The following is a 23,158-nucleotide window of genomic DNA, read 5'->3' as shown; positions in this document are numbered from 1 at the left end:
AGAGAAAGAAAGATTGAGAAACATCAATTTGTTGTTCCACTTATTTATGTATTCACTGGTTGCTTCTTGCATGTGCCTTGACCAGGGATTGAACCTGCCATCAATTGAGCTACCTGATCAGGACCTAAATACTTTTATCTGTTGATGGACTCAAATGATGGGGTGAAGTCAAACCAAAACAACAAACATTTTTAAAAGAATACTTTATTGATTTTTAGAGAGAGAGGAAGGGAGAGGGAGAGAGAAAAAAATGATGTCAGAGCCCCCTGTACCTTCCCTACCCAGGATAGAGCATGCAACCCAGGCATCTGACCTTGACCAGAAATTGAACTAGCAACCTTTTGGTATATGGGATGATCCCCAACCAACTGAGCCTCACCAGCTAGGGCTCAAACCAACAGATTTTTAACACAGATAATAACCATAAGAATGATGATGAAAATGATCTTGTCTTAAGCACTTACACTGTGCTTAAGATATAACTCTCATATCTTAAGATATGAGATAACTTAAGTGCTAGAGATAACTCTCATACTGTTTTTTCAAAATATTATTAGTGTTATTTTTTTCTTACTATTACTTTTTAAAAAATATAATTTTGATTTCAGAGAGGAAGTGGGGGGGGGGGGAGAGAGAGAGAGAGAGAGACATCAATGATGAGAGAGGATCATTGATTGGCTGCCTTTTGCATGCCCCCTACTGGGGATTGAGCCCACAACCTGGGCATGTACCGTTGACTGGAATTGAACCTGGGACCCTTCAGTCCGCAGGCTAAATCTCTATCCACTGAGCCAAACCAGCCAGGGTTGTCATAATGTTTTAATGAGGAGAAAACTGAGGCTGAGGGGAACTACATGGGGTCTCAGTTATTCATGTTTGTGTAACAAATTACTTCAGAACTTGGTGGGCAGATCAAGGCAGGGAGTCAGTTCCACTGTATTCTACATGGGTAGTACCGTAGTCTATTTCTTCCTTCCTTCCTTCCTTCCTTCCTTCCTTCCTTCCTTCCTTCCTTCCTTCCTTCCTTCCTTCCTTCCTTCCTCCCTTCCTCCCTTCCTCCCTCCCTCCCTCCCTCCCTCCCTCCCTCCCTCCCTCCCTCCCTCCCTCCTCTCTCTCTCCTCTTTCTTTTCTTATTTATTATAAAGAGAGAGAGGAAAGGAGAGAAGTATTGATTTGTTTTTCACCATTGGTTGATTCTGTATGTGCCCTGACTAAGAATCAAACTGCAACCTTGGTGCATTGGGGTGACACTCTAACCACCTGAGCTACTTGCCAAGGGCCAACACTGTAATCTTATACAACTGAATTGCTGCCCACTTTTATGAACACTTGGAGGAAGGTGATCCAGACAGAAAGGAGTTATCACTGAAGTGTTCAAGCCAAGGCCCAGGGACTGTTAGGTCTATTAAAGAAGGGATTCTTGTAATGGGTAGAAGGTTGGATGTTAAGCTCTCTGTTCAGTGCAATGCACAAAGGGCAGGAGCTAGGATAGTACATGGCACATAGTGGGAACTTAATTGTTAAATTAGTTAACTGTGATTCCTTCCAACTCTGAGGGTCTAGGTCTTGATTTTTTTTTTTTTTTATAATATATTTTATTGATTTTTTACAGAGAGGAAGGGAGAGAGATAGAGAGCCAGAAACATCGATGAGTGAGAAACACCGATCAGCTGCCTCCTGCACACCTCCCACTGGGGATGTGCCCGCAACCCAGGCACATGCCCCTGACCGGAATCGAACCCGGGACCCTTCAGTCCGCAGGCCGACGCTCTATCCACTGAGCCAAACCGGTTTCGGCTTGATTTTTTTTAAAAAAATTTTTTGGGGGGGGCTTGATATTTTTTGAAGAGATAACAGTTCAATAAGAAAATATTGCTGAAACCGGTTTGGCTCAGTGGATAGAGTGTCGGCCTGCGGACTGAAGGGTTCCAGGTTCGATTCCAGGCAAGGGCATGTACCTGGGTTGTGGGCACATCCCCAGTGGGAGATGTGCAGCAGGCAGCTGATTGATGTTTCTCTCTCATCGATGTTTCTAACTCTCTATCCCTCTCCCTTCCTCTCTGTGAAAAATCAATAAAAATATATATTTAAAAAAAAAGAAAGTATTTAATTGTTCAAGTAGCCAAGCGTTATATATCATTTCATGAAAGGTCTAAAGACCAAAAACATCACTACAAATAGGGTTGCTGTTACCCAATTATAAGGGCACTATTCACATAGAATATAATGGAATATAATGTATAGATAACTCCCTGAAGTTGTGCAAGAGAGAGGCCCTTATTATAAATATAAAGCAATCTTTTTAAAAATATATTTTATTGATTTTTTTACAGAGAGGAAGGGAGAGGAATAGAGAGTTAGAAACATAGATGAGCCTTGACTGGTTTGGCTCAGTGAATAGAGCCTCGGCCTGCGGACTGAAAGGTCCCAGGTTCGATTCCAGGCAAGGGCATGCACCTTGGTTGCGGACACATCCCTAGTGGGTGATGTTCAGGAGGCAGCTGATCGATGTTTCTCTCTCATCAATGTTTCTAACTCTCTATCCTTCTCCCTTCCTCTCTGTAAAAAATCAATAAAATATATTTTAAAAAAAGAAGGAAAAAAAAAGAAACATAGATGAGAAAGAAACATCGATCAGCTGCCTCCTGCACACCCCCTACTGGGCATGTGCCCACAACCAAGGTACATGCCCTTGACTGGAATCGAACCTGGGACCCTTCAGTCCGCAGGCTGACTCTCTAGCCACTGAGCCAAACTGGTTAGGGCTAAAGCAATCTTAATAAAACAAACTACCACCTAGCAAGTTTAGAAAACACACACACAAAACCATTAGAGTCTTTTAACATGCTTAGATGTTCCCAATCAGAATTCTAAGTTTCTCCTTTCAAATTTCATCAAGGTTAATCACTCTACTTGCCTATCCAATATCCTTCTCTCTTCCTAATGAAATCTTAATTATATTAGGAGTGGACGTATGCTGAACTAATAAAAACAATTCCCAGCCAGCACCGGTTTAGCTCAGTGGATAGAGCGTCGGCCTGTGGACTGAAGGGTCCTGGGTTCACTTCCGGTCAAGGGCATGTACCTTGGTTGCGGGCACATCCCCAGTGGGACATGTGCAGGAGGCAGCTGATTGATGTTTCTAACTCTCTATCCCTCTCCCTTCCTCTCTGTAAAAAATCAATAAAATATATTAAAAAAAAAATTCCCAGCCTCCCTTACAGCTAGGAGAGGCCATGTGACATGGTTCTGGCATATGGTATGCAATCAGAGGGTTTCTGGGAATGCTTTGCTTCATCATTATAGTACCTAGTCACTTCTGGCTGCCTTTTACTGTCTCCCTTCCTGGAATATAGGTATAAATGGGAAGTAGAACAGACATTACCCTATATAATAAAAGCCCAGTGACCATAACGGTGTAACGACCAGAATGACTGCTTGACCAGTCACTATGAGGTGCATTGACCACCTCTTGGTCCCTCCCCCTGCGGCCCACAGCTTTGATTGCAGGATGGTGAATGGGGAACTGGGGTGGGTGGCAGTGGGGTGAAACTGGGGACTGGTGAGCGGGAGGAAGATGGCCCTGATCGTAGGCTAGGCCTAGGGACCCTACCCACACATGATTTTGTGCGCTGGGCTTCTAGTATAACTATAAGTTAATTATAAGAATGAAAGTGCATATGCTAGAGTTTTCAGAACAGCCGGCAAAAGAAGTCTGAATCACTGACAGCAGCATGGAATCCCCATACCAGCCTTGGACTGCCCACTTGTTAAATAGGACAAAATTAATCCCTTATTTGGTTAAGCTTGTTATTTGAGTTTAATCTGTTTTTTGCAGCTGTATTAAACTCTAACAACCATATTATCCTTGATAATAGTATTTCTCAAAATGGTATCTGTTGTGTCCCAAATGTAATTTTATAAATTAAATTATTGTAAATGTAAGGACTCAAGTGTTCTTTGAGAACTGTTAAATGTAATATTTTCTTTCTATAATAATTTAAAAAATTAGCTTGGTCAGTGTGGCTCAGTGGTTGAGCTCGAGCCATACACCAAGAGGTCACATCGCCCTAGCTGGTTTGGCTCAGTGGATAGGGTGTCAGCCTACTGACTGAAGGGTCCCAGGTTCAATTCCAGTCAAGGGCACATGCCCGGGTTGGGATTGCAGGATTGATCCTCAGCAGGAGGCATACAAGAGGCAGCTGATGGATGTTGATGTTTCTCTCATTGATGTTTCTATCTCTGTTTCCCTCTCCCTTCTTCTCTCTCTAAAAATCAATAAAAAATATATTAAAACATTTTTTTTTAAAAATATATTTCTTTATTGATTTCAGAGAGAAAGGGAGGAGAGAGAGATAGAAACATCAATGATGAGAGAGAATCATTGATCGGCTGCCTCCTGCATGCCCCGCACTGAGGATAAAGCCCGCAACCTAGGCATGTGCCCTTGGCCGGAATCGAACCCGGGACCCTTCTGGTCCACAGGCTGACGCTTTATCCACTGAGCCAAGCCGGCTAGGGCTTATTTAAAAAATTTAACATAAACATATTCTGAATCATCTGGATGTTCTCATGCTGACTTCTGTCCTGTAATTTTGTTGTTACAATTATAGGAAAGCATTTAGCTTTAATGGTTTATAGGTTTAACTTTAACGGTTTACAGGTTTAACTCTAATGGTTTATAAGTATACACAAGTTGTGGTTAGCAAGTCTTAATGTTAAAATGATTACTGTTTTAGGACTTCTGCTTTAAACTCATATTGAATTGCCTTACCTGTTGTATCTAGTTAGCTATCAAGAGGGGAAATGGCTGTTGATGAGTCAGTTAACTGTCTACTACAGCAACTCAGTGCAGTCATTTAACTACTGCTTTGTTTTTTTTTTTTTTAAATATATTTTATTGATTTTTTACAGAGAGGAAGGGAGAGAGATAGAGAGTTAGAAACATCGATGAGAGAGAAACATCGATCAGCTGCCTCCTGCACATCTCCTACTGGGGATATGCCCGCAACCCAGGTACATGCCTTTGACCGGAATCGAACCTGGGACCTTTCAGTCCGCAGGCCGACGCTCTATCCACTGAGCCAAACCGGTTTCGGCAGCTTTGTTAAATGAAGGCCAGATTCCAGGTCAGTAAACATGCTGGGGTTGTGGGTACTCTCCCCAGTGGGGGGCTTGTGGGAGGTAGTGGAATGATTATCATCATTCATATTTCTTTTTTTTTTTTTTAATATATTTTATTGATTTTTTACAGAGAGGGAGGGAGAGAGATAGAGAGTTAGAAACATCGATGAGAGAGAAACATCGATCAGCTGCCTCCTGCACATCTCCTACCGGGGATGTGCCCGCAACCCAGGTACATGCCCTTGACCGGAATCGAACCTGGGACCTTCCAGTCCACAGGCCGACGCTCTATCCACTGAGCCAAACCGGTTTTGGCAATCATCATTCATATTTCTACCTCTCTCCCCTCTCCCTCCCTCTCCTTCCTTTATCTGAAATTTTAAAAAAAATTTAAGAAAAGGGGGTGTTGGGGACAGGTTCAAAGGGTTTGCCTGGGACCAACTGCTGCTGCCCATTGCTGCCCTAGTTGCAAGCCTCATGGGGTCCCTTAGGAGATGCATGCCTGTGAGGGAAGAAGGGGGTGGGGTGGGAGGTGTACGCATGCCCTCTGGAGGGAGAGAAGTAGGTGGGTCCTTTGTCTTGAGGCTTTTATTTCCCTCTTGCAGGCAGGCGGGAATCTTAGGGGAAGTCTCAGGAAAGGGTTTTAGCAGAATATTAGTCAGTTTTCTAAGTATGCTCCGTCAAGATCCTGGTCTCCACTGATTGGCCAGTGTCAGGTCACGGGGTACTTAGTCATTTCAGCTGGTCCTGGTGCTGCCCACCTGGTTTTGCTGCTTTTCTGGATCTGCAGCTGAAATACAACTGATGCCTGGATGTTATTTCTAGGGAGGTGATCTGTGTGTGCTGTGAATTGCTCTGTCCGTTTGTTCAGCTATCTGTCTCAGTTTCTCTATTCCACTTGTCCTGGCTTTCTTGTCTGTCTCAATATCATGATGAACAAGGCAGATATCCCAAAAGCTTACCCTCAAGTTTACACATTTCCAACTTCCTCTTAGTCATCTTCCCCTGGAATCCCAAATTCGACATGCCTCAAAGTGGGCTCTTAATAATCTGCTCCAAAATCTGTTTCACTGCATTTCTGTGAATTTCACCACTCTTCGTCCAATTCACCCATTTAATGATTATTCAAAACACCTCAATAGATGGTGTCTCATTTGTCTTGAATGTCTGGTACCTAGCAGGGTATAGGCCTCCTGTAAATGTAATTAAACCTCTGTGCTGCTGATTCTAAATGTACATCTCCAGCAGTGACCTCTGAACATCTCCACCGGGATGTCTTGAGGGTATTTCAATGTTGTTTGCCTCAAACCAAACTGATTATATCTTCTCCTTTAAAGGAGAAATCAATAATAGGGTGGACACCAGAGTTATACAACCTGGCCATAACACTGTAAGGCACACAACTCCACTCCATGGGGCACCATTCATAATATAGCCTCTATAATATCACATTACATATTGTGCAACATGATGGCTCTGCTGCCTGGGCTGGCAACAGGCTCCAATACCTGTTAGCTCTGACCTGGGACAACTTATTTAAATTCTTTGGTCATCAGATGCCTCAGCTATAAAATACATAGTATTCAATAAATGTTTGTTATTCTTTAACCTCAAACCTGCTTCTCCTCCAGTTTCCTATGCCTCTGGTTAGCGACATCACTCTGTCACCAAGAATAAGACACCAAAAAATTAGACTAAACTTCCTCTTTCTTCTTACCCTAAATCCAATGAATCCCAAGGCCTATAGAAATATTCTTTCTTTCCTTCTTCCCATCCTGCTGTCAATGTCATATGACAGTCCTGAGACTTCTCTTGTCTGGACTATTGAAGTAGCCTTCTAATTGTTTTCTTTAGGTTCTGGTACTATAAAGATAAATAAAAGAGGTAAAATCCTTCCTAGACTACTGCTGAACAAATGAGGATAAAACAATGGCATTTTTGTAAAAATGGAGATAGAGATTTATACCAAGCCCTACAGAAGAATAAAGGAAGAAACCCCTCATTTCTGAAATTGTTACTGCTTTCTGAGGAAAGACTCCACAATCATTTAATTAAACAAAAAATATTTAACAGATTTCTCTTTTTAGAACTCTGTTCTGCTGTTTAATTTTTTTTTTTAATATTCCCATGGGGATAGGTTGTTGCCATTTCCCTGGGCCATGGTAACTCTTTTGGTTCTTAAATGAAGCAAGCCCAAATGCCCAGTCCAGGACCTGGCACATGGGAGATACAATAAACGGTAATTTTCTTTTGGTTGAAGTAGGACAGTGTGTTGTTGGCTTAATCTGCTCAGACCATTAATCATCCATAGTTAAGCTCTGAAATCTAGGTCTCTCCTGCCTCCTCAAGAAGAAAATGAATAATGGCCGAATAACTGTTCAACCTCAGGCAGGGAAAGAAAAACAAATAAAAAAATCACTACTATTGCAAGGTAGGATGATAAATACTAAAAAAGAATTGAGATGCTCAGTCAGCATGACATAGCACTTCTCCATTTCCTACCCTGCTGTAAGGTCTAAAGGAATTGTGTGTGTGTGTGGGGGGGGGGGGGGGGTGGGGGTGGAGGCAGAGCTGGGGACATAACACTATTTATTAAATGCTCCTATTTTAACATCAGGTGCTCTATTGTCACCTGGCGGCATAGAGATGACAGGAAAATCAGCCTAGCAAGGAGAGGCAGACATGTAAACAAGTAAAACAGCTTAATTTTTTTTGGCTCTACAGGCTATTGTTTGGATACAAAGGCAAGAATGGTCAATACTGGGGATGAGCAAAATTCAGAACAACTTTAGAGGAATTCTGGGGATGAGCCAAGGCCATGAACCGTTTCAAGTAAGCAATGCTTCAGCTGCATCTTTAAAGACTTTAGGCCAACTCGGAGGGAACAGTTTCTGTGATAGCACAGGGACCTGGGCCAGGATCCCAAGGACACCGGGTAAGAAAAACCACAGAGCTGATGCTACTCCTGTCCCTGGCAGGGGATCCCAGAGTCAAAAGGCCAGAAAACACACACCTGGTAAGCCTACCACAAAAATGAAACCACTCCTCTTCCTAGGAAAAAAGTCTTATCTTCCTTCTAAGGACCTGCTCCTCATACACTGACAAGCAAAATTCCACAAGCCCGGTCTCCTGCCCCACCCCCGAAAAAAAGCTCGCCTTTCACACAAGTCCGCTTTGCCTCCAGCTTATAAAAACAGCCAAGCAGAGCCAGTCCCCTAGCTAGTTCAGAGGACCTTCCTCTCCTCTATGCTGCCTCCCTTGTGCTCTAGCTTAATTAAGTTTAATAGAAATCTGTCTGGAAATTTCTCTGGGGGTTCCCCATGATTTCTATCTTAGGGAACCCAAGAACCCTAACAGTGGTAACATTTCTTCATGCTTGAAAAAAACCTGAAGGCTTGAAACAGCCACACACTGTTCTGGGTGTTACAATCGAGACGCAAAAGTTATAGTAATAATAGATAACATTTCTAATGTGTAGTTAAGAACTGGGTACTGTGCTAAAAAAACTACATAGATGATCTCAATAAAGAATAGTATTCCTATTTTACAAGTAAGAAAAGTAAAGCTAAAGGATTAAGACTCGTGCCTAAAGGCCACACATAAAATGGCAGTGAGATGCTTGAATTCAGGAAATTGCCCCAGTTTTTTAAACCACAAATCAGAGGAGTGATACGGTCAGATTTCAAAAATATTCCCTCCAGACGTGGTGGAAGGGATGGATGGAGATGGAAGCAGCAATCTTGTAATTAGAACAACGAAGGGGGCTAAGCACTGAGGGGTACCGAGGATCAACACTAAGGCAGAGGATGTGGGGGCCCGAGGGGAACATTTGGATAGCTCGCAGGGCTCGTAGCGGTTAAATGTGGTGCAGCAGCGAGACCCTCTATCCAGGTTTGGGTTTTGAGCGCAAGGCACGCTCCCCCTTACCTCCCCTCCCCCCACCCCCACCCCCGTTCCCGAAGAAATCCCGGGTAACGGGGGCGTCTGGAGTCGATCCAGTGTGTGTGTGCCTCACTCCGACCCCAACCACGGGCGGCAGGTATGGGGGGTTGGTACTTTGGGCACCGAGCCCGCCCCTAGGGAAAGCGCTGAGTCATTCCGGCTGGGAGCGTTGGATCCGGACTGGGCCCGGCCAGATCCCCCTCCCCTCTCCCCCTCCCGCACCCCGACCCGCTCTGACTCTCGCGAGAACCATACCGGCTATAAAAGCAGCGCCGCGAGGCCGCGCGCGCTTTTCGTGCGTCTCCTTCCTGCTTGACTGGTTTTGCCATTTTTGCTTCAGTGCTGGTGAGTACGTGGGCCGCGCGGCCTCTGCAGGTGAAGCGCCCCGCATTCCGCAGGTCGCCTTTTATTCCCCTCCCAGCCGCCCCCCCACCCCCGGGCTCCACTGGGGGTGCTGTGACGGGGGAGGCGTCCGGGCGCGGCCTGCCGCCCGAGAGTGGCCAGGCGGTTTGCGCACCTTCGCGAGGACACACCTGTGGGTCCTGGGGGTTGGGTGAACCCCGAGGCTAACGCAGGCTCGAGTCCCCTCCCATCCACCAGGGCACAGGGCACGGATTGGCTCGGAGGGGCGGGCTGGTGGTCGTGTCCCCTCGATTAGGGCGGTTCGAGAAGCTTCTGGAATGGACTCGGAAGCTGACCTGAGGTCACCCCTCTTTCAGGTGGTAGGTGTAAAATAGCTGTCCCCTGGCCTGGGCCGTTACTAGCGGTGAAGCTGCGGATATTACGGTTCCCTTCCCCGCCTTTCTTTTTCCATCTGCAGAATGGGGGTGGTGGTGATCCCCGATGCCTCGGTGAAGACTTTTTTCTGCGGGCGCTTCCCGAAGTGCTGGGGTGGGAGTGATGGCGGGAGGGGCGGGGGGGGGGTACCTTCGGTGCGGCTTGAGGGTGTGGTTTTTGGCTGGGAAGTTCTTGGGCTGATCTGACGAGTCCCACCCGGGCTGGAAGTCCAACGGGCTTTTCCCGATTGGTCCGGCTTTAGGGGGAGCCGCCTGGAAAAAGCAGGTTCGGACGAGGCCACTTACGTTAGGGTCACATCTGTATTTGGTCGCCATGCAGCAAAGTCCCTTACCGTTTTTTGTTTTTTAAATTGTTGTTATTAAAGGTATTAGGCAGTAAAAAGTTTGAGATAATCAATGCTCACAACGTTTCTTTCGGTTGTGGTAGTATGACCCCAAACCGTTGGTACTAGAAAATGAGCTTCTTGAGGCTTTCAAACCCATGGCTTACCTGCATCTCATTCTTAACTCCTTGGAGTTGACCTGGGTGAGTCCAGTGCAACATTCCTGTTTAGCAATAGATTGGCTCTTGTACTTATTGCCCCAGGATCTTGACCCTGAGGTCAGAAACTCATTTTTGAAAGGACTGGTCGGGCTTAAACACAAATACCTAAAGTTTTGAGATTGAGCAGATGCCAGAATTCTGGTCTTGCCTCTTAAAAGGCTGGATGGGCTTTAGGGTATGTGTTCTTGGCAAACTACCACGTGTGCTTGAATATCAAGTGTGCTTCCCACGCTATGAATACAGTGGAGGCGCAGCCCAAGGAAAGGGCAGTATTATCCGCTTTCGGGAGTCAGGCACTCTGGCATTGTGCGTTTGGGTTCAGGTTTGAGAGTCTCCATCCCCCCCTCCCCTCTCTGCTTCTGTATGATGAAATTATAGAGGAAAATGCCATTGCACAAATGATGGTTCAGAAAAAGTAATGGAGGTTACTTCAATTATTAAAGAAATTGCTGTTTTTAAATGAAAACAAAAGTTGATATTCAGAGATGTGTCATATCTGGTTTTCTTTCAAAAACTGGAAAGCTTCTTACTAACCTATGAAAGTTAACGTAGGTGACAGGGGAAGATTTAACTTGTGGGCACACGGTGCAATATATAAAGATCTCGTAACAGAAACCCACACCTGAAACCTATGTGACCATGTTGACCAATGTCACCCCAGTAAAATTAATTTTTAAAAAAGTTAATGTAGCCCTAGCTCAGTGATGGCGAACCTTTTGAGCTCGCGTGTCAGCATTTTGAAAAACCCTAACTTAACTCTGGTGCCGTGTCACATATAGAAATTTTTTGATATTGGCAACCATAGTAAAACAAAGACTTACATTTTTGATATTTATTTTATATATTTAAATGCCATTTAACGAGGAAAAATCAACCAAAAAAAGAGTTCACGTGTCACCTCTGACACGCGTGTCATAGGTTCGCCATCACTGCCCTAGCTGGTTTGGCTCAGTGGATAGAGCGTCGGTCTGCAGACTCAAGGGTCCCGGATTGGATTCCGGTCAAGGGCATGTACCTTGGTTGCAGGCACATCCCCAGTAGGGAGTGTGCAGGAGGCAGCTGATCGATGTTTCTCTTTCATCGATGTTTCTAAATCTCTATCCCTCTCACTTCCTCACTGTAAAAAATCAATAAAGTACGTTTTAAAAAAAAGTTAATGTAAAAGCAAAACAAAAAATAAAATAAAAAACTTAATGTATATATTCAGGGCCACCAGGTAAATCCTTTATTGTACTACAGTTAAGTCTACAGTTAAGTTGATGGAGGGTACTGGTTATCTAGAAAAAGACTTGTTTCAAGTTCATTTCCTCTTTTATCCTTTCCAGCTGATAGCAAGATGTCTTCAGGAAATGCTAAAATCGGCCACCCTGCCCCCAACTTCAAAGCCACAGCTGTTATGCCTGATGGTCAGTTCAAAGATATCAGCCTATCTGACTACAAAGGTAAGCCTATTACATTAGGTTCATTGAAATGCAATTATTTTGCTATCTAGAGATGGCTTGTTCGATTTTTGTATTTCTGTATTTTTGATTGTAAAATAATTTATGTCTCCTAGATCAAGGTGTTCAGGGTGGTAGGCTGTTGCCTTTAGGTTGAAATGACATGGTGATTATCGATAGCTATCCTAGGTCCAGACTATTTTGGAGAAAGCACATGCTTTATTTTGCCTAAACTAATGTATTAGCTCATTTATCTTCTCAGCACTCCTCAATTGTATTATTGGAGACAATCTGATTATCTCAGTCTTACTATTTCATTATAAGAAGTCTTCAACAATTTAAAATCTCAGAGCTCATATTTGGAGCTGTGACACTGCTTGTTCAGTTTATGAAATATGTGTCATAGCTACTGTATTAGTAGAGGGTTTAGGCACATTCACTTGACTGTTTTGCCCCCAAGGGAGAGTTGATGTCATGGTTGGAATAGCTCTCTTTTCTGTTAGAGGTTCATGCAGACACTTGTCAAGTTCTAATAAGGTTCTCTTTTACCTCACAGTTGGGAGCAGCTGGGACAATTGTACGCAAACCTCAAACTCCTCTGTCAAGTATAGGTGTGAGAGGCTACCTGGCCTTTGAAGAGCTATTCAGTTGGTAATCTGAGTGACTTCAGTAAAAGTCCAACTGGAAGTCCTGTTAACTACCAGGATTTTTAGAATGTTTGCCATATAAAATTTTTCTTGTCAGGCTGATTAGGAACATATTTGTGGTGATTCAGGCAATCACTTAAACCTTACCCACTCTGTTACTGTGGTTCATTGTGAAAGAAGTGCAAAGGCTCTGACTTCTTGTTGGTCTCTTACTACCCTGCAGCAGAGAATTCATTTCAGCTTCTTATTGGGCACTGAGTGTAAGCATTGGCATTGGACTATCCAGTAGATAACTGCATTCTTGTTTTTGCTTTTCTTTACTGGAAAACTTGTTATCTGTGCTAATTTTTTAAAAAATATATTTTGTTGATTTTTTACAGAGAGGAAGGGAGAGGGATAGAGAGTTTGAAACACCAATGAGAGAGAAACATTGATCAGCTGCCTCCTGCACACCTCCTACTGGGGATGTGCCTGCAACCAAGGTACATGCCCTTGACCGGAATTGAACCTGGGACCTTTCAGTCTGCAGGCTGACGCTCTATCCAGTGAGCCAAACCGGTTAGGGCCTGTGGTAATTTTAACTATCCAGAGAAGATAAAAATTAGACTGAACCGCCTGGCCGGTATGGCTCAGTGGTTGAGTGTCCACCTAAGAAAAGGTTCGATTCCTGGTCAGGGCACATGCCCAGTTTGTGAACTTGATCCCCAGGAGGGTACATGCAGGAGGTAACCAATCAGTGATTCTCTCTCTCCATCATTGATGCTTTTGTCTCTCTCTTCCTCTCCCTTCCTCTCTGAAATCAATAAAAATATATTTTAAAAAAATTTAGTTCTGTATTTGGCAGCTAATATGGAGACAGAAAAATAAAGCATGGACTGGGAAGGAACTTTTCCATGCAAGTCCTCCTGCAAGAGGTTCTGAAAGTGGCTGCCAGGAGACATCTATGTTTGAGCATCTTGACATCTAGCAATTATGTCTGGCATCAACTTAAAAAGGCCTCTTTTTCTGTTGGAATATGTGTTTTTTGTCTATTCTCTATAAAGCAAGGATGTCTGTTTCAAAGGCTAACTTGGGGTTCTTTTTTTCTTTTTTCCAGGAAAATATGTGGTGTTCTTTTTTTACCCTCTTGACTTTACCTTTGTGTGCCCCACGGAGATCATTGCTTTCAGTGATAGGGCAGAAGAATTTAAGAAAATCAACTGCCAAGTGATTGGTGCTTCTGTGGATTCTCACTTCTGTCACCTGGCATGGTAAATCCGTTGGTCCATTTGACATATGGACTTCTTAACTAAGCAGGAACTGGGATTAGGAAGCTTTGGCAATAGACTTTGTCAAGTATTGGCTTCTGGCTCCTCATGGAAGGAGTGCAAAGGCCCTGGCTTCCTCTTGTTGCTTTCTTATTACTTGGCAGCAGAGGAGAAGCAACTTGGGTTGCAGCTGAGTATACCCTGGTGACCTTAATTATCCTTAGCCATTCAGTTTACTGCTGGAAAAGTTTGAAGTTTCTGGGAAGTAGGTTAGAAATGTTGGAAAGGGGGTGTGTGTGTAGATACAGTTAATGTATTTGCTACACAAGAGTTTGCGTGAATGTGATTTATTTTTTTTATTTTTTATTTTTTATTTATTTATTTGTGAATGTGATTTATATGTGTGCCCTTTGCTGTAGGATCAACACACCCAAGAAACAAGGAGGACTGGGTCCCATGAACATTCCTTTGGTGTCAGACCCCAAGCGCACCATTGCTCAGGACTACGGAGTCTTAAAGGCTGATGAAGGCATCTCATTCAGGTATATACTTGGGGGCGGGGAGGGTGTTGCTGACATTTATTGTAATAGATATGATTGACTGAGGCCCTTTTATTTGGAGAAAGGTAGAGCCCTGATCTGTACAGACTCCTTTCTCATTTCATTTTTTTAATCAGTTTTATAAAGAAATAATTGATATATCACCCTAGCTAGTTTGGCTTAGTGGATAGAATGTCAGTCTGCAGACTTAAGGGTCCCGGGTTTGATTTCCAGTCAAGGGCACCTATCTTGGTTGCAGGCTCAATCCCTGGCCTGCTGGTTGGGGCATTTATGTTAGGCAACCAACCCATGTCACTTTGATGTTTGTCTTTTCCTCTCCCTTCCACTCTAGAATCAGTGGAAAGATATCCTCAGATGAGGATCAACAAAAAAATAAAATGAAATAATTGATATACATCACTGTATTAAATTTAAGGTGTACAGCGTGATGGTCTCATTTAAAAAATATATTTATTTTTATTGATTTCAGAGAGGAAGAGAGAGATTGAAACATCAATGATGAGAATCACTGATGGGCTGCCTTCTGCATGCCCCCCACGGGGGATTGAGCCCAAACCCGGGCATGTGCCCTGACTGGGAATTGAACTGTGACCTCCAGGTTCATAGGTCGGCACTCAACCACTGAGCCATGCTGGCCAGGGATTGGTCTCATTCTTTATGCAAGGGCATCCTCAATAAGGGCAAGGCCTGTGCATGTCTGGGAGACCAGCCCATTTCCATTGCTTCTCTATTCTAATAAGCCAGTTTTTAATTCTTTTTTAAAATATATTTTATTGATTTTTTTTACAGAGAGGAAGGGAGAGGGATAGAGAGTTAGAAACATCGATGAGAGAGAAACATCGATGAGCTGCCTCCTGCACACCCCCTACTGGGGGTGTGCCCGCAACCAAGGTACATGCCCTTGACCGGAATCGAACCTGGGACCTATAAGTCGGCAGGCCAACGCCCTATCCACTGAGCCAAACCGGTTAGGGCAAACCAGTTTTTAATTTTTAGAAATTTATTGATTAATTTTAGAGAGAGAGGAAGGAGAGAGAAACATCAATTTATTGTTCCGCTTATTTATGCATTTATTGGTTGCTTTTTGTATGTGCCCTGACCAGGAATCAAACCCGTAATTTTGGCGTATCAGGACAACACTAAGCTACTGAGTTACCCAGCCAGGGATGCCTAAGAAACCAGTTGTTAAATCTGTACTGCCTCTTTCTCAAACCTTCAATCTTTTCTTCCCAGGGGCCTCTTTATCATTGATGATAAAGGTATCCTTCGCCAGATCACTGTGAATGACCTTCCTGTTGGCCGCTCTGTGGATGAGACTCTGAGACTAGTTCAGGCTTTCCAGTTCACTGACAAACATGGGGAAGGTAATTCAGTCTGTTTTGTGACAAGACAACAAAATGGTGGATGGATGGGAAAGATGTGGTAGGAACAAAGTCTACCAAACAATGAGAGTGATTATGTTTCTTTAGGAAATTGAAGTTTCTGGATTGTAGTGCGTTGTGGGGGTGGGGTAATAGAAAAGCTTGGGGAGAAGACTATAGAGCAGCGGTTCTCAACCTGTGGGTCGCGACCCCTTTGGGGGTCGAACGACCCTTTCACAGGGGTCGCCTAAGACCATCGGCAAACACATATAATTACATGTTGTTTTTGTGATTGATCACTATGCTTTAATTATGTTCAATTTGTAACAATGAAAATACATCCTGCATATCAGATATTTATATTACAATTCATAACAGTAGCAAAATTACAGTTATGAAGTAGCAACGAAAATAATTTTTTGGTTGGGGGTCACCACAACATGAGGAACTGTATTAAAAGGTCGCAGCATTAGGAAGGTTGAGAACTGCCCCGACCCGCGGGACAACAACGTGGGAACGAAGAGACACCCTAGGAGAATGAAACAAACAAGGGACACGAAAGAATGGAGGCAAGACAAGTCAGTCCTGATCAAGCCTCCAACTTTATTCTCACCGCGGCAGAATATATACTGTTTTAGGGAAGGGGGGTGGGTAAAGGGGTCTATGGGCAGTAACCTAGAGATTTATTATGCTTCTGATGGCTGTGCTTATCAGCGGAGATGTGTGATTTAGCAGGCTCTGGATGGCTGTGTGTTTATCAGTGGGGATGTGTGATGTAGCAGCTGTGTGAGGGCAGTTTATCTTTAACTGCTGGCCAATTTGCAAGACACAGGTGGTTTCTGGTAATTAGGAGTTTCTGGAGGAACCAGAAACTTACAGTTTTTAAGATGGCTTTGTCTAAGCCAATATTTCTAATGGCTCCCAACAGAGAACCACTGCTATAAAAAAAATTTTTTTGTATTGATTTCAGAGAGGAATGGAGAGGGAGACAGACATAGAAACATCAATGATGAGAAAGAATCATTGATTGGCTGCCTTCTGCACGCCCCCTACTGTGGATTGAGCCTGCAACCGAGGCATGTGCCCTTGACCCTTCACAGCCCATAGTCTGATGCTCTATCCACTGAGCTAAACTGGCTAGGGCTATATAGGCTTTTTAATATATATATATATATATATATATATATATATATATACATTTTATTGATTTTTTTTTTTTTTTTTTTTATAGAGAGGAAGGGAGAGGGATAGAGAGTCAGAAACATCAATGAGAGAGAAACATCGATCAGCTGCCTCCTGCACACTCCCTACTGGGGATGTGCCCGCAACCAAGGTACATGCCCTTGACTGGAATTGAACCTGGGACCCTTCAGTCTGCAGGCTGACCCTCTATCCACTGAGCCAAACCGGTTAGGGCTATAAAGGGTTTTTATTCCAACTGTATAGGAATAACCAGCGAAGGCTTCTTGTTATTATTTTAAAAATATATTATTATTGATTTTAGAGAGAGGAAGGGGGAGAGAGAAACATCAGTGAAGGAGAAACATCTATTGGCTGCCTCCTGCACAACCCCTACTGGGGATAGAGCCTGCAATGTGGGCATGTGCCCTGACTGGGAACCCAACCAGCATCCTCTTGGTGCATGGGATAATGCTCAACCAGTTGAGCCACACCGGTTAGGGCTGTTTTATTCGGGTTTTAAAAATAAAGGTAATAACTCAGCTGGTGTGGCTCAGTGGTTGAGCATGGACCTATGAACCAGGGGCTCAAGTTTGATTCCTAGTCAGGCATATGCCTGGGGTTGAGGGCTCAATTCCCAGTGTGGGGCATGCAGGAGGCAGCCGGTCAATGATTCTCTTTCATCATTGATGTTTCTATCTCTCCCCCTCTCCTTTCCTCTCTGAAATCAATAAAAATAAATAAAAGTACTATATGAACAGTTTTGACATTTGGAAAATAAAATAGGACTAAGACAACTTAACCAAAAACAATAGGCAGATACAACTAATACATTTTTTTTTTATAATATATTTTTTTATTGATTTTTTACAGAGAGGAAGGGAGAGAGATAGAGAGTTAGAAACATCGATGAGAGAGGAACATCGATCAGCCGCCTCCTGCACATCTCCTACTGGGGAATGTGCCCGCAACCCAGGTACATGCCCTTGACTGGAATCGAACCTAGGACCTTTCAGTCCACAGGCCGACGCTCTATCCACTGAGCCAAACCGGTTTCGGCACATTTTTATGATTTAAGAATATATTTGAGCCCAACTGGTATGGCTCAGTGGTTGAGTGTTGACCTTTGAGCCAGGAGGTCACAGTTTGATTTCTGGTCAGGGCAAGTTCCCAAGTTGCAATCCCAACTTGCTGTTCCATCCCCAGTGGAGGGCATGCAGAATGCAGTCAGTTAATGTTTCTCTTTTATCATTGATATTTCTGTCTCTCTCCCTGTCCAGTCTTCTCTGAAATCAATAAAAATATATTCTAAAATATATATTTTTTCAAACTTCCTTGTTTTATTTTTAGCATTTAAAAAATATGTGGTAAAATATACATAGCAAATTTTTTTTAAAAAAAATATATTTTATTGATTTTTTACAGAAAGGAAGGGAGAGGGATAGAGGGTTAGAAACATCAATCAGCTGCCTCCTACACACCTCCTGCTAGGGATGTGCCCACAATCAAGGTACATGCCCTTGACCAGAATCGAACCTGGGACCTTTTAGTCTGCAGGCCGACACTCTATCCACTGAGCCAAACCGGTTAGGGCAGTGATGGCGAACCTATGACATGCGTGTCAGATGTGACACGCGAACTCAATTTTTTGGTTGATTTTTCTTTGTTAAATAGCATTTTAATATATAAAATATCAAAAATATAAGTGTTTTACTAGGGTTGCAAATATCAAAAAATTTCTGTATGTGAAACGGCACCAGAGTTAAGCTAAGGTTTTTCAAAATGCTGACACGCCAAGCTCAAAAGGTTTGCCATCACTGGGTTAGGGCATACCTAGCAAATTTACCATCTTAACCATTTTCAAGTGTACAATCCAGTGACATTTAAAAAAAAATTTTTTTTAAGGAGAGGTTAGGCCTATAGGGTTTCAAGTGAAATATCAAGGTTCTTAATTTAGAATTTTCAGGATCAAAGATAATGTGTTTGTGAGTGTGACTTTGTAAAGTCTAAGCATAACTGAGCAGATTCACCATAAGGTTTTTAATCCAGCATTTGCCAAGAGTGTAGGCCTTTTTTCATGGCTCCAGCACTAGTACTTCTCTCCTTAAATATTCTGATTGCAAGTACTGAACTACTTGATCCCATCTTTTGAGTTTGTAAGGCTATAGCTTTTTTTACTCCCAACCCAACTCTTCCTCCCCTCCCCCATGCAATTGTTGCTGGAATGAAACAACCATATCCCAACTAAGAGTTAATTAGTTTTGCCCTGAGTACTTTGGCTCAGTGGATAGAGCTTCGGCCTGTGGACTTAAGGGTCCCAGGTTCGATTCCAGTCAAGGGCACCAAAAAAAAAAAAAAAAGTTAGTTTTAAGGACTCAGTTCCTGAGGCTGCAGATAGAAGAGGATCTTGACCGCCTCCCCGCCCCCCCCCCCCCCAACTTAATGTACTTGAGACCAAAATAGTTGTGATTAAGTGCTACTGATAGCAGATCAAGTGCACAGGTGGGCTTGGACAAATTTCTTGCCTTATTTCATTTTCCCTAGAAGTTAAGTATTTCAAACTAGCTTTCTAAGGCCAATTCAACTCTGATATTGTGACTTAAAGAAGATGGAAGTTGTTAGTCTGGATTAATGTCCTCATTTTGGGGACCCAAAAATGAAACTTGGCTCTAGTGGAAGGCTAATAGGGATCAGTGAACACTGATACCAGAAGGCACCATTTACAGAATCTCCCTTGGGAGTAGACTGAAAGAGCAGACAGCTCCTGATACTGCCTCCTGGTGTGGGGTATGAGGTTCAGCACAAAGACTGGAGTGGCAAAATTAGCTGCAGAGAACAAAGCAGTATGAAAGCAAAGACCAGGCTATAGGCAGAAAAAGTTTGGCAGTAGATGCTAATAAGCAACCAAAAAGATTGTTTTGTCTAGAAGAAAACATAAAGCTTTAGAACAACCCAATTATAACACAGAGAGGAAGAATAATGAACCAGGATAAAGAGACCTTGCCAACTTAATCTCCTTGGCCCTAACGTCATGGCACTTAAGACCATACCAGTAATTAGAAAGATCCACACTTAGTTGTTTCACTCAAATTCAAGTGTTGGTTTTTAAAAAATATATTTTTATTGATTTCAGAGAGGAAGGGAGGAGTGTGATAGAAACATCAAGGATGAGAGAGAATCATTGATCGGCTGTCTCTTGCACATCCCCTACTGGGGACCAAGCCTGCAACCTGGGCATGTGCCCTTGACTGGAATCGAACCCGGGACTCTTCAGTCCGTAGGCTGACACTATCCACTGAGCCAAACCAGCTGGGGCTGCTTTTACAATATTATTAACTATACTAGAGGCCCGGTGCACAGATTTGTGCACTGGTGGGGTCCCTCAGCCTGGCCTGCGGGGATCAGGCCTGAAGTTGGTTGATTCTTATGTGTGCCCTGACGGGGGTTGGAAAACAGGGGCTCGAACCCGCAACCATGGCATATCAGGGAGATATGCCGCTCATGCTCTCACAAGTGGCAAGATTTCATTCTTTTTTATGGCCAATATTCCATTGTAGATATGTACCTCAACTTTTTTTATCCACTCATGTATTGATGTTTTGCTCATTTTTGAATTTTTTTTGTGTGTGGTTGAATTGCAGGAATTCTTTTTGCATTTTGTATATTAATCCCTTATCAGATATATAATTCATAAATATTTTCTCCCATTCTGTGGGTTGCCTTCACTCTCTTTATAATGTTCTAAAAGTTGTTAATTTGGATCAAGTCCAACTAACCTGTTTTTTTTATTGTTGCTTGTGCTTTTAGCATCATATCTAAGAATACATTTCCAAATCCAAGGTCATGAAGTTTATGTAGAAAGCATAGCCTTCAACATTTCCCTGCCATCCTGAACTAGCAGTGCTCCTTACGCTAACCTGAGGAAAGTGAGGCAAGGGATTAATCCTGATTTTCCACTTTGAAGAGTTTATGATTTTAGCCCTTATATTTACTTCATTAATCCATTTTTTAAAAATTGATTTCTAGGCAGGGGAGAGAGAGAAATGTTGATCTGTAGTCCCACTTATTTATGAATTCATTGGTTGGTTCTTTAAAAAAAGTTTTTACTTTTTTATATATATACTAGAGGCCCGGTGCACAAAAATTCATGCACTCGGGGGAGGAGGGTCCCTCAGCCCGGCCTATGCCCTCTTGCAGTCTGGGACCCCTCAGAGGATGTCCACTTGCTGGCTTAGGCTTGCTCCCTGGGGGATTGGGCCCAAGCTGGCAGTCAGACACATCCCTCTGGCAGCCCGGCAGCCCTCGGGAGATGTCCAGTTACCAGCGGGGAGCAGATCTAAGCTGCAGTCGGACATCCTTAGTGCTGCTGAGGAGGCGGGAGAGGCTCCCACCACCACCGCTGTGCTGGCAGCCATCAGCCTGGCTTGTGGCTGAGCAGAGCTCCCCCTGTGGGAGTACACTGACCACCAGGGGACAGCTCCTGCATTGAGCGTCTGCCCCCTGGTGGTCAGTGTGTGTCATAGTGACCAGTCATTCCCAGTCGTTCTGCTGTTAGGGTCAATTTGCATATTACCCTTTTATTATATAAGATTTAAATATATATTTTTATTTCAGATGGGAAGGAAGTAATATGTTTTTATTTCAAGGGAGGAAGGGATAGGAAGATAGAAACATCAATGAAAATCATCCATTGGCTGTCTCCTGCACGCCCCCTACTGGGGATAAAGCCCACAACCTGCACATGTACTCTGGCAGTGGAACTGTGACCTGGTTCATAGGTTGACACTGAACCACTGAGCCACACCGGCCGGGCCATTGATCCATTTTTGAATTATTTTTTTTAAAATTTGGAGTCTAGTGTTACTCTTTTGCACGTGGAAATCAGCTGTCTCAGCACCTTTTTGTTTTTTTAAAATACATCTTTATTGATTTCAGAGAGGAAGGGAGAGGGAAAGAGCGATAGAAACATCTATGATGAGAGAGAATCACTGATTGGCTGCCTCCTGCACATTCCCTACTGGGGATTAAGCCTGAAACCCAGGTATGTGCCCTTGACCAGAATCGAACCTGGGACCCTTCAGTCTGCAGGCTGATGTTCTTTCCACTTAGCCAAACCAGTTAGGGCAGCACCACTTTTTTAAGAGCAGCATTTAAGCTTATTTTTTAAAAGATGCATTTGAAGCATACATAAAATTACAGAGAACATGAGTACCCCTTTATCTATTATCTACTGTTAACAAATCTTGCCTCATATGTTTTAGGTTTTTTTGAACAAAGCCTACAGTTGAAGCTATTGCTTTTTTAAAAATAAATGTCAGGTGCTGAATGAATAAACTAGGTATAATAGTAATGGGGCTATAGAGAGGATTAAATTGCATGTTTGTTGTTAGCCTTGCACTAAAAGGCTTTATACTTATGATCTTAGACCAGCCGTGGGCAAACTATGGCCCGCGGGCCGGATCCGGCCCGTTTGAAATGAATGAAACTATTGAAAGAAAAGACCGTACCCTTTTATGTAATGATGTTTACTTTGAATTTATATTAGTTCACACAAACACTCCATCCATGCTTTTGTTCCAGCCCTCCGGTCCAGTTTAAGAACCCATTGTGGCCCTCGAGTCAAAAAGTTTGCCCACCCCTGTTTTAGACTGTAGGTTAGGCTTCCTGGTGCTTATTACAGGCTCTTTAGGGCTCAGATTTAGTTTTGAGGAACCCATTTGTTCATGAGAGTTCACCACTGAGCAAATTACTAATTAGTGGTAACTTTCTCTTGCAGTGTGCCCAGCTGGCTGGAAACCTGGCAGTGATACCATCAAGCCTGATGTCCAGAAGAGCAAAGAATATTTCTCTAAGCAGAAGTGAGCACTGGGTCATTATAGGGTCATGCGGCAATGTACAGCCATGAGAACAGATCCTCTCTTTTACTATTGTCATACTTAAAACAAGATCTTAGACTTAGCCCAGATGTGGCCTTTCCTGTAGGGTTTGGGGAGGGTCAGCCATACTTCCTCTGGAGGAAATTGTCTAATGTAAACAGTAGTGGGACATCACCTTTGATCTTTTGTGGTTTCTATTAAACTTGAACTGAGACCTGTTGTTTCTTCATTTTATTTTATTATTTTTTAAAATTTTGTTTTATTGCTTAAAGTATTACAAAGAGTAGTACATATGTCTCCTTTTTTTTTTTCCCACTTGACCTTCCCCCGGCCTCCCCTACCCGCGTTTCTCCATTGTAGGGGCATTAGCCTTTGATTTATTCTTTGCTTTCCTTACGGGGAAAATAAGTGAGAGCTGCTTCAGAAACAGGGAATTATAGAG

At 43.2% G+C, this 23,158-nt stretch overlaps 1 protein-coding gene and 1 long non-coding RNA gene across 2 annotated transcripts in view; one reads left to right on the top strand and one right to left on the bottom strand.

The window, feature by feature from the left end:
* Nucleotides 1–5,095, bottom strand: part of LOC132231247 (uncharacterized) — a 150,296-nt gene extending 145,201 nt beyond the window's left edge. Inside the window, exon 1 of the long non-coding RNA XR_009452006.1 lies at nucleotides 4,865–5,095. This is a non-coding gene — a long non-coding RNA (uncharacterized LOC132231247). The remainder of the gene's footprint in view (nucleotides 1–4,864) is intronic.
* A 4,176-nt stretch (nucleotides 5,096–9,271) lies between these two features.
* Nucleotides 9,272–22,930, top strand: PRDX1 (peroxiredoxin 1). The gene is made up of 6 exons (XM_059689983.1): nucleotides 9,272–9,411; nucleotides 11,733–11,849; nucleotides 13,590–13,743; nucleotides 14,160–14,282; nucleotides 15,534–15,664; nucleotides 22,617–22,930. Exons 2-6 carry the CDS (start codon nucleotides 11,744–11,746, stop codon nucleotides 22,700–22,702), a joined length of 600 nt encoding a protein of 199 aa, XP_059545966.1. The 5' UTR covers nucleotides 9,272–9,411; nucleotides 11,733–11,743; the 3' UTR covers nucleotides 22,703–22,930.
* The last annotated feature ends 228 nt before the right edge of the window (nucleotides 22,931–23,158 follow it).

This window comes from Myotis daubentonii, chromosome 3 (genome assembly GCF_963259705.1).
Source record: "Myotis daubentonii chromosome 3, mMyoDau2.1, whole genome shotgun sequence".
Classification (NCBI taxonomy): domain Eukaryota; kingdom Metazoa; phylum Chordata; class Mammalia; order Chiroptera; family Vespertilionidae; genus Myotis; species Myotis daubentonii.
Note: the sequence above shows the minus strand (reverse complement) of the source record. Positions and strands in the feature narration are given on the sequence as shown.

Bases quoted from the DNA above. Each gene is read 5' to 3' on its own strand.
- PRDX1 (XM_059689983.1), top strand. From the start codon at position 11,744: ATGTCTTCAGGAAATGCTAAAATCGGCCACCCTGCCCCCAACTTCAAA. The intron at 13,744-14,159 runs GTAAATCCGTTG...CCTTTGCTGTAG, and splicing joins CACTTCTGTCACCTGGCATG to GATCAACACACCCAAGAAAC. The intron at 15,665-22,616 runs GTAATTCAGTCT...TTTCTCTTGCAG, and splicing joins CACTGACAAACATGGGGAAG to TGTGCCCAGCTGGCTGGAAA.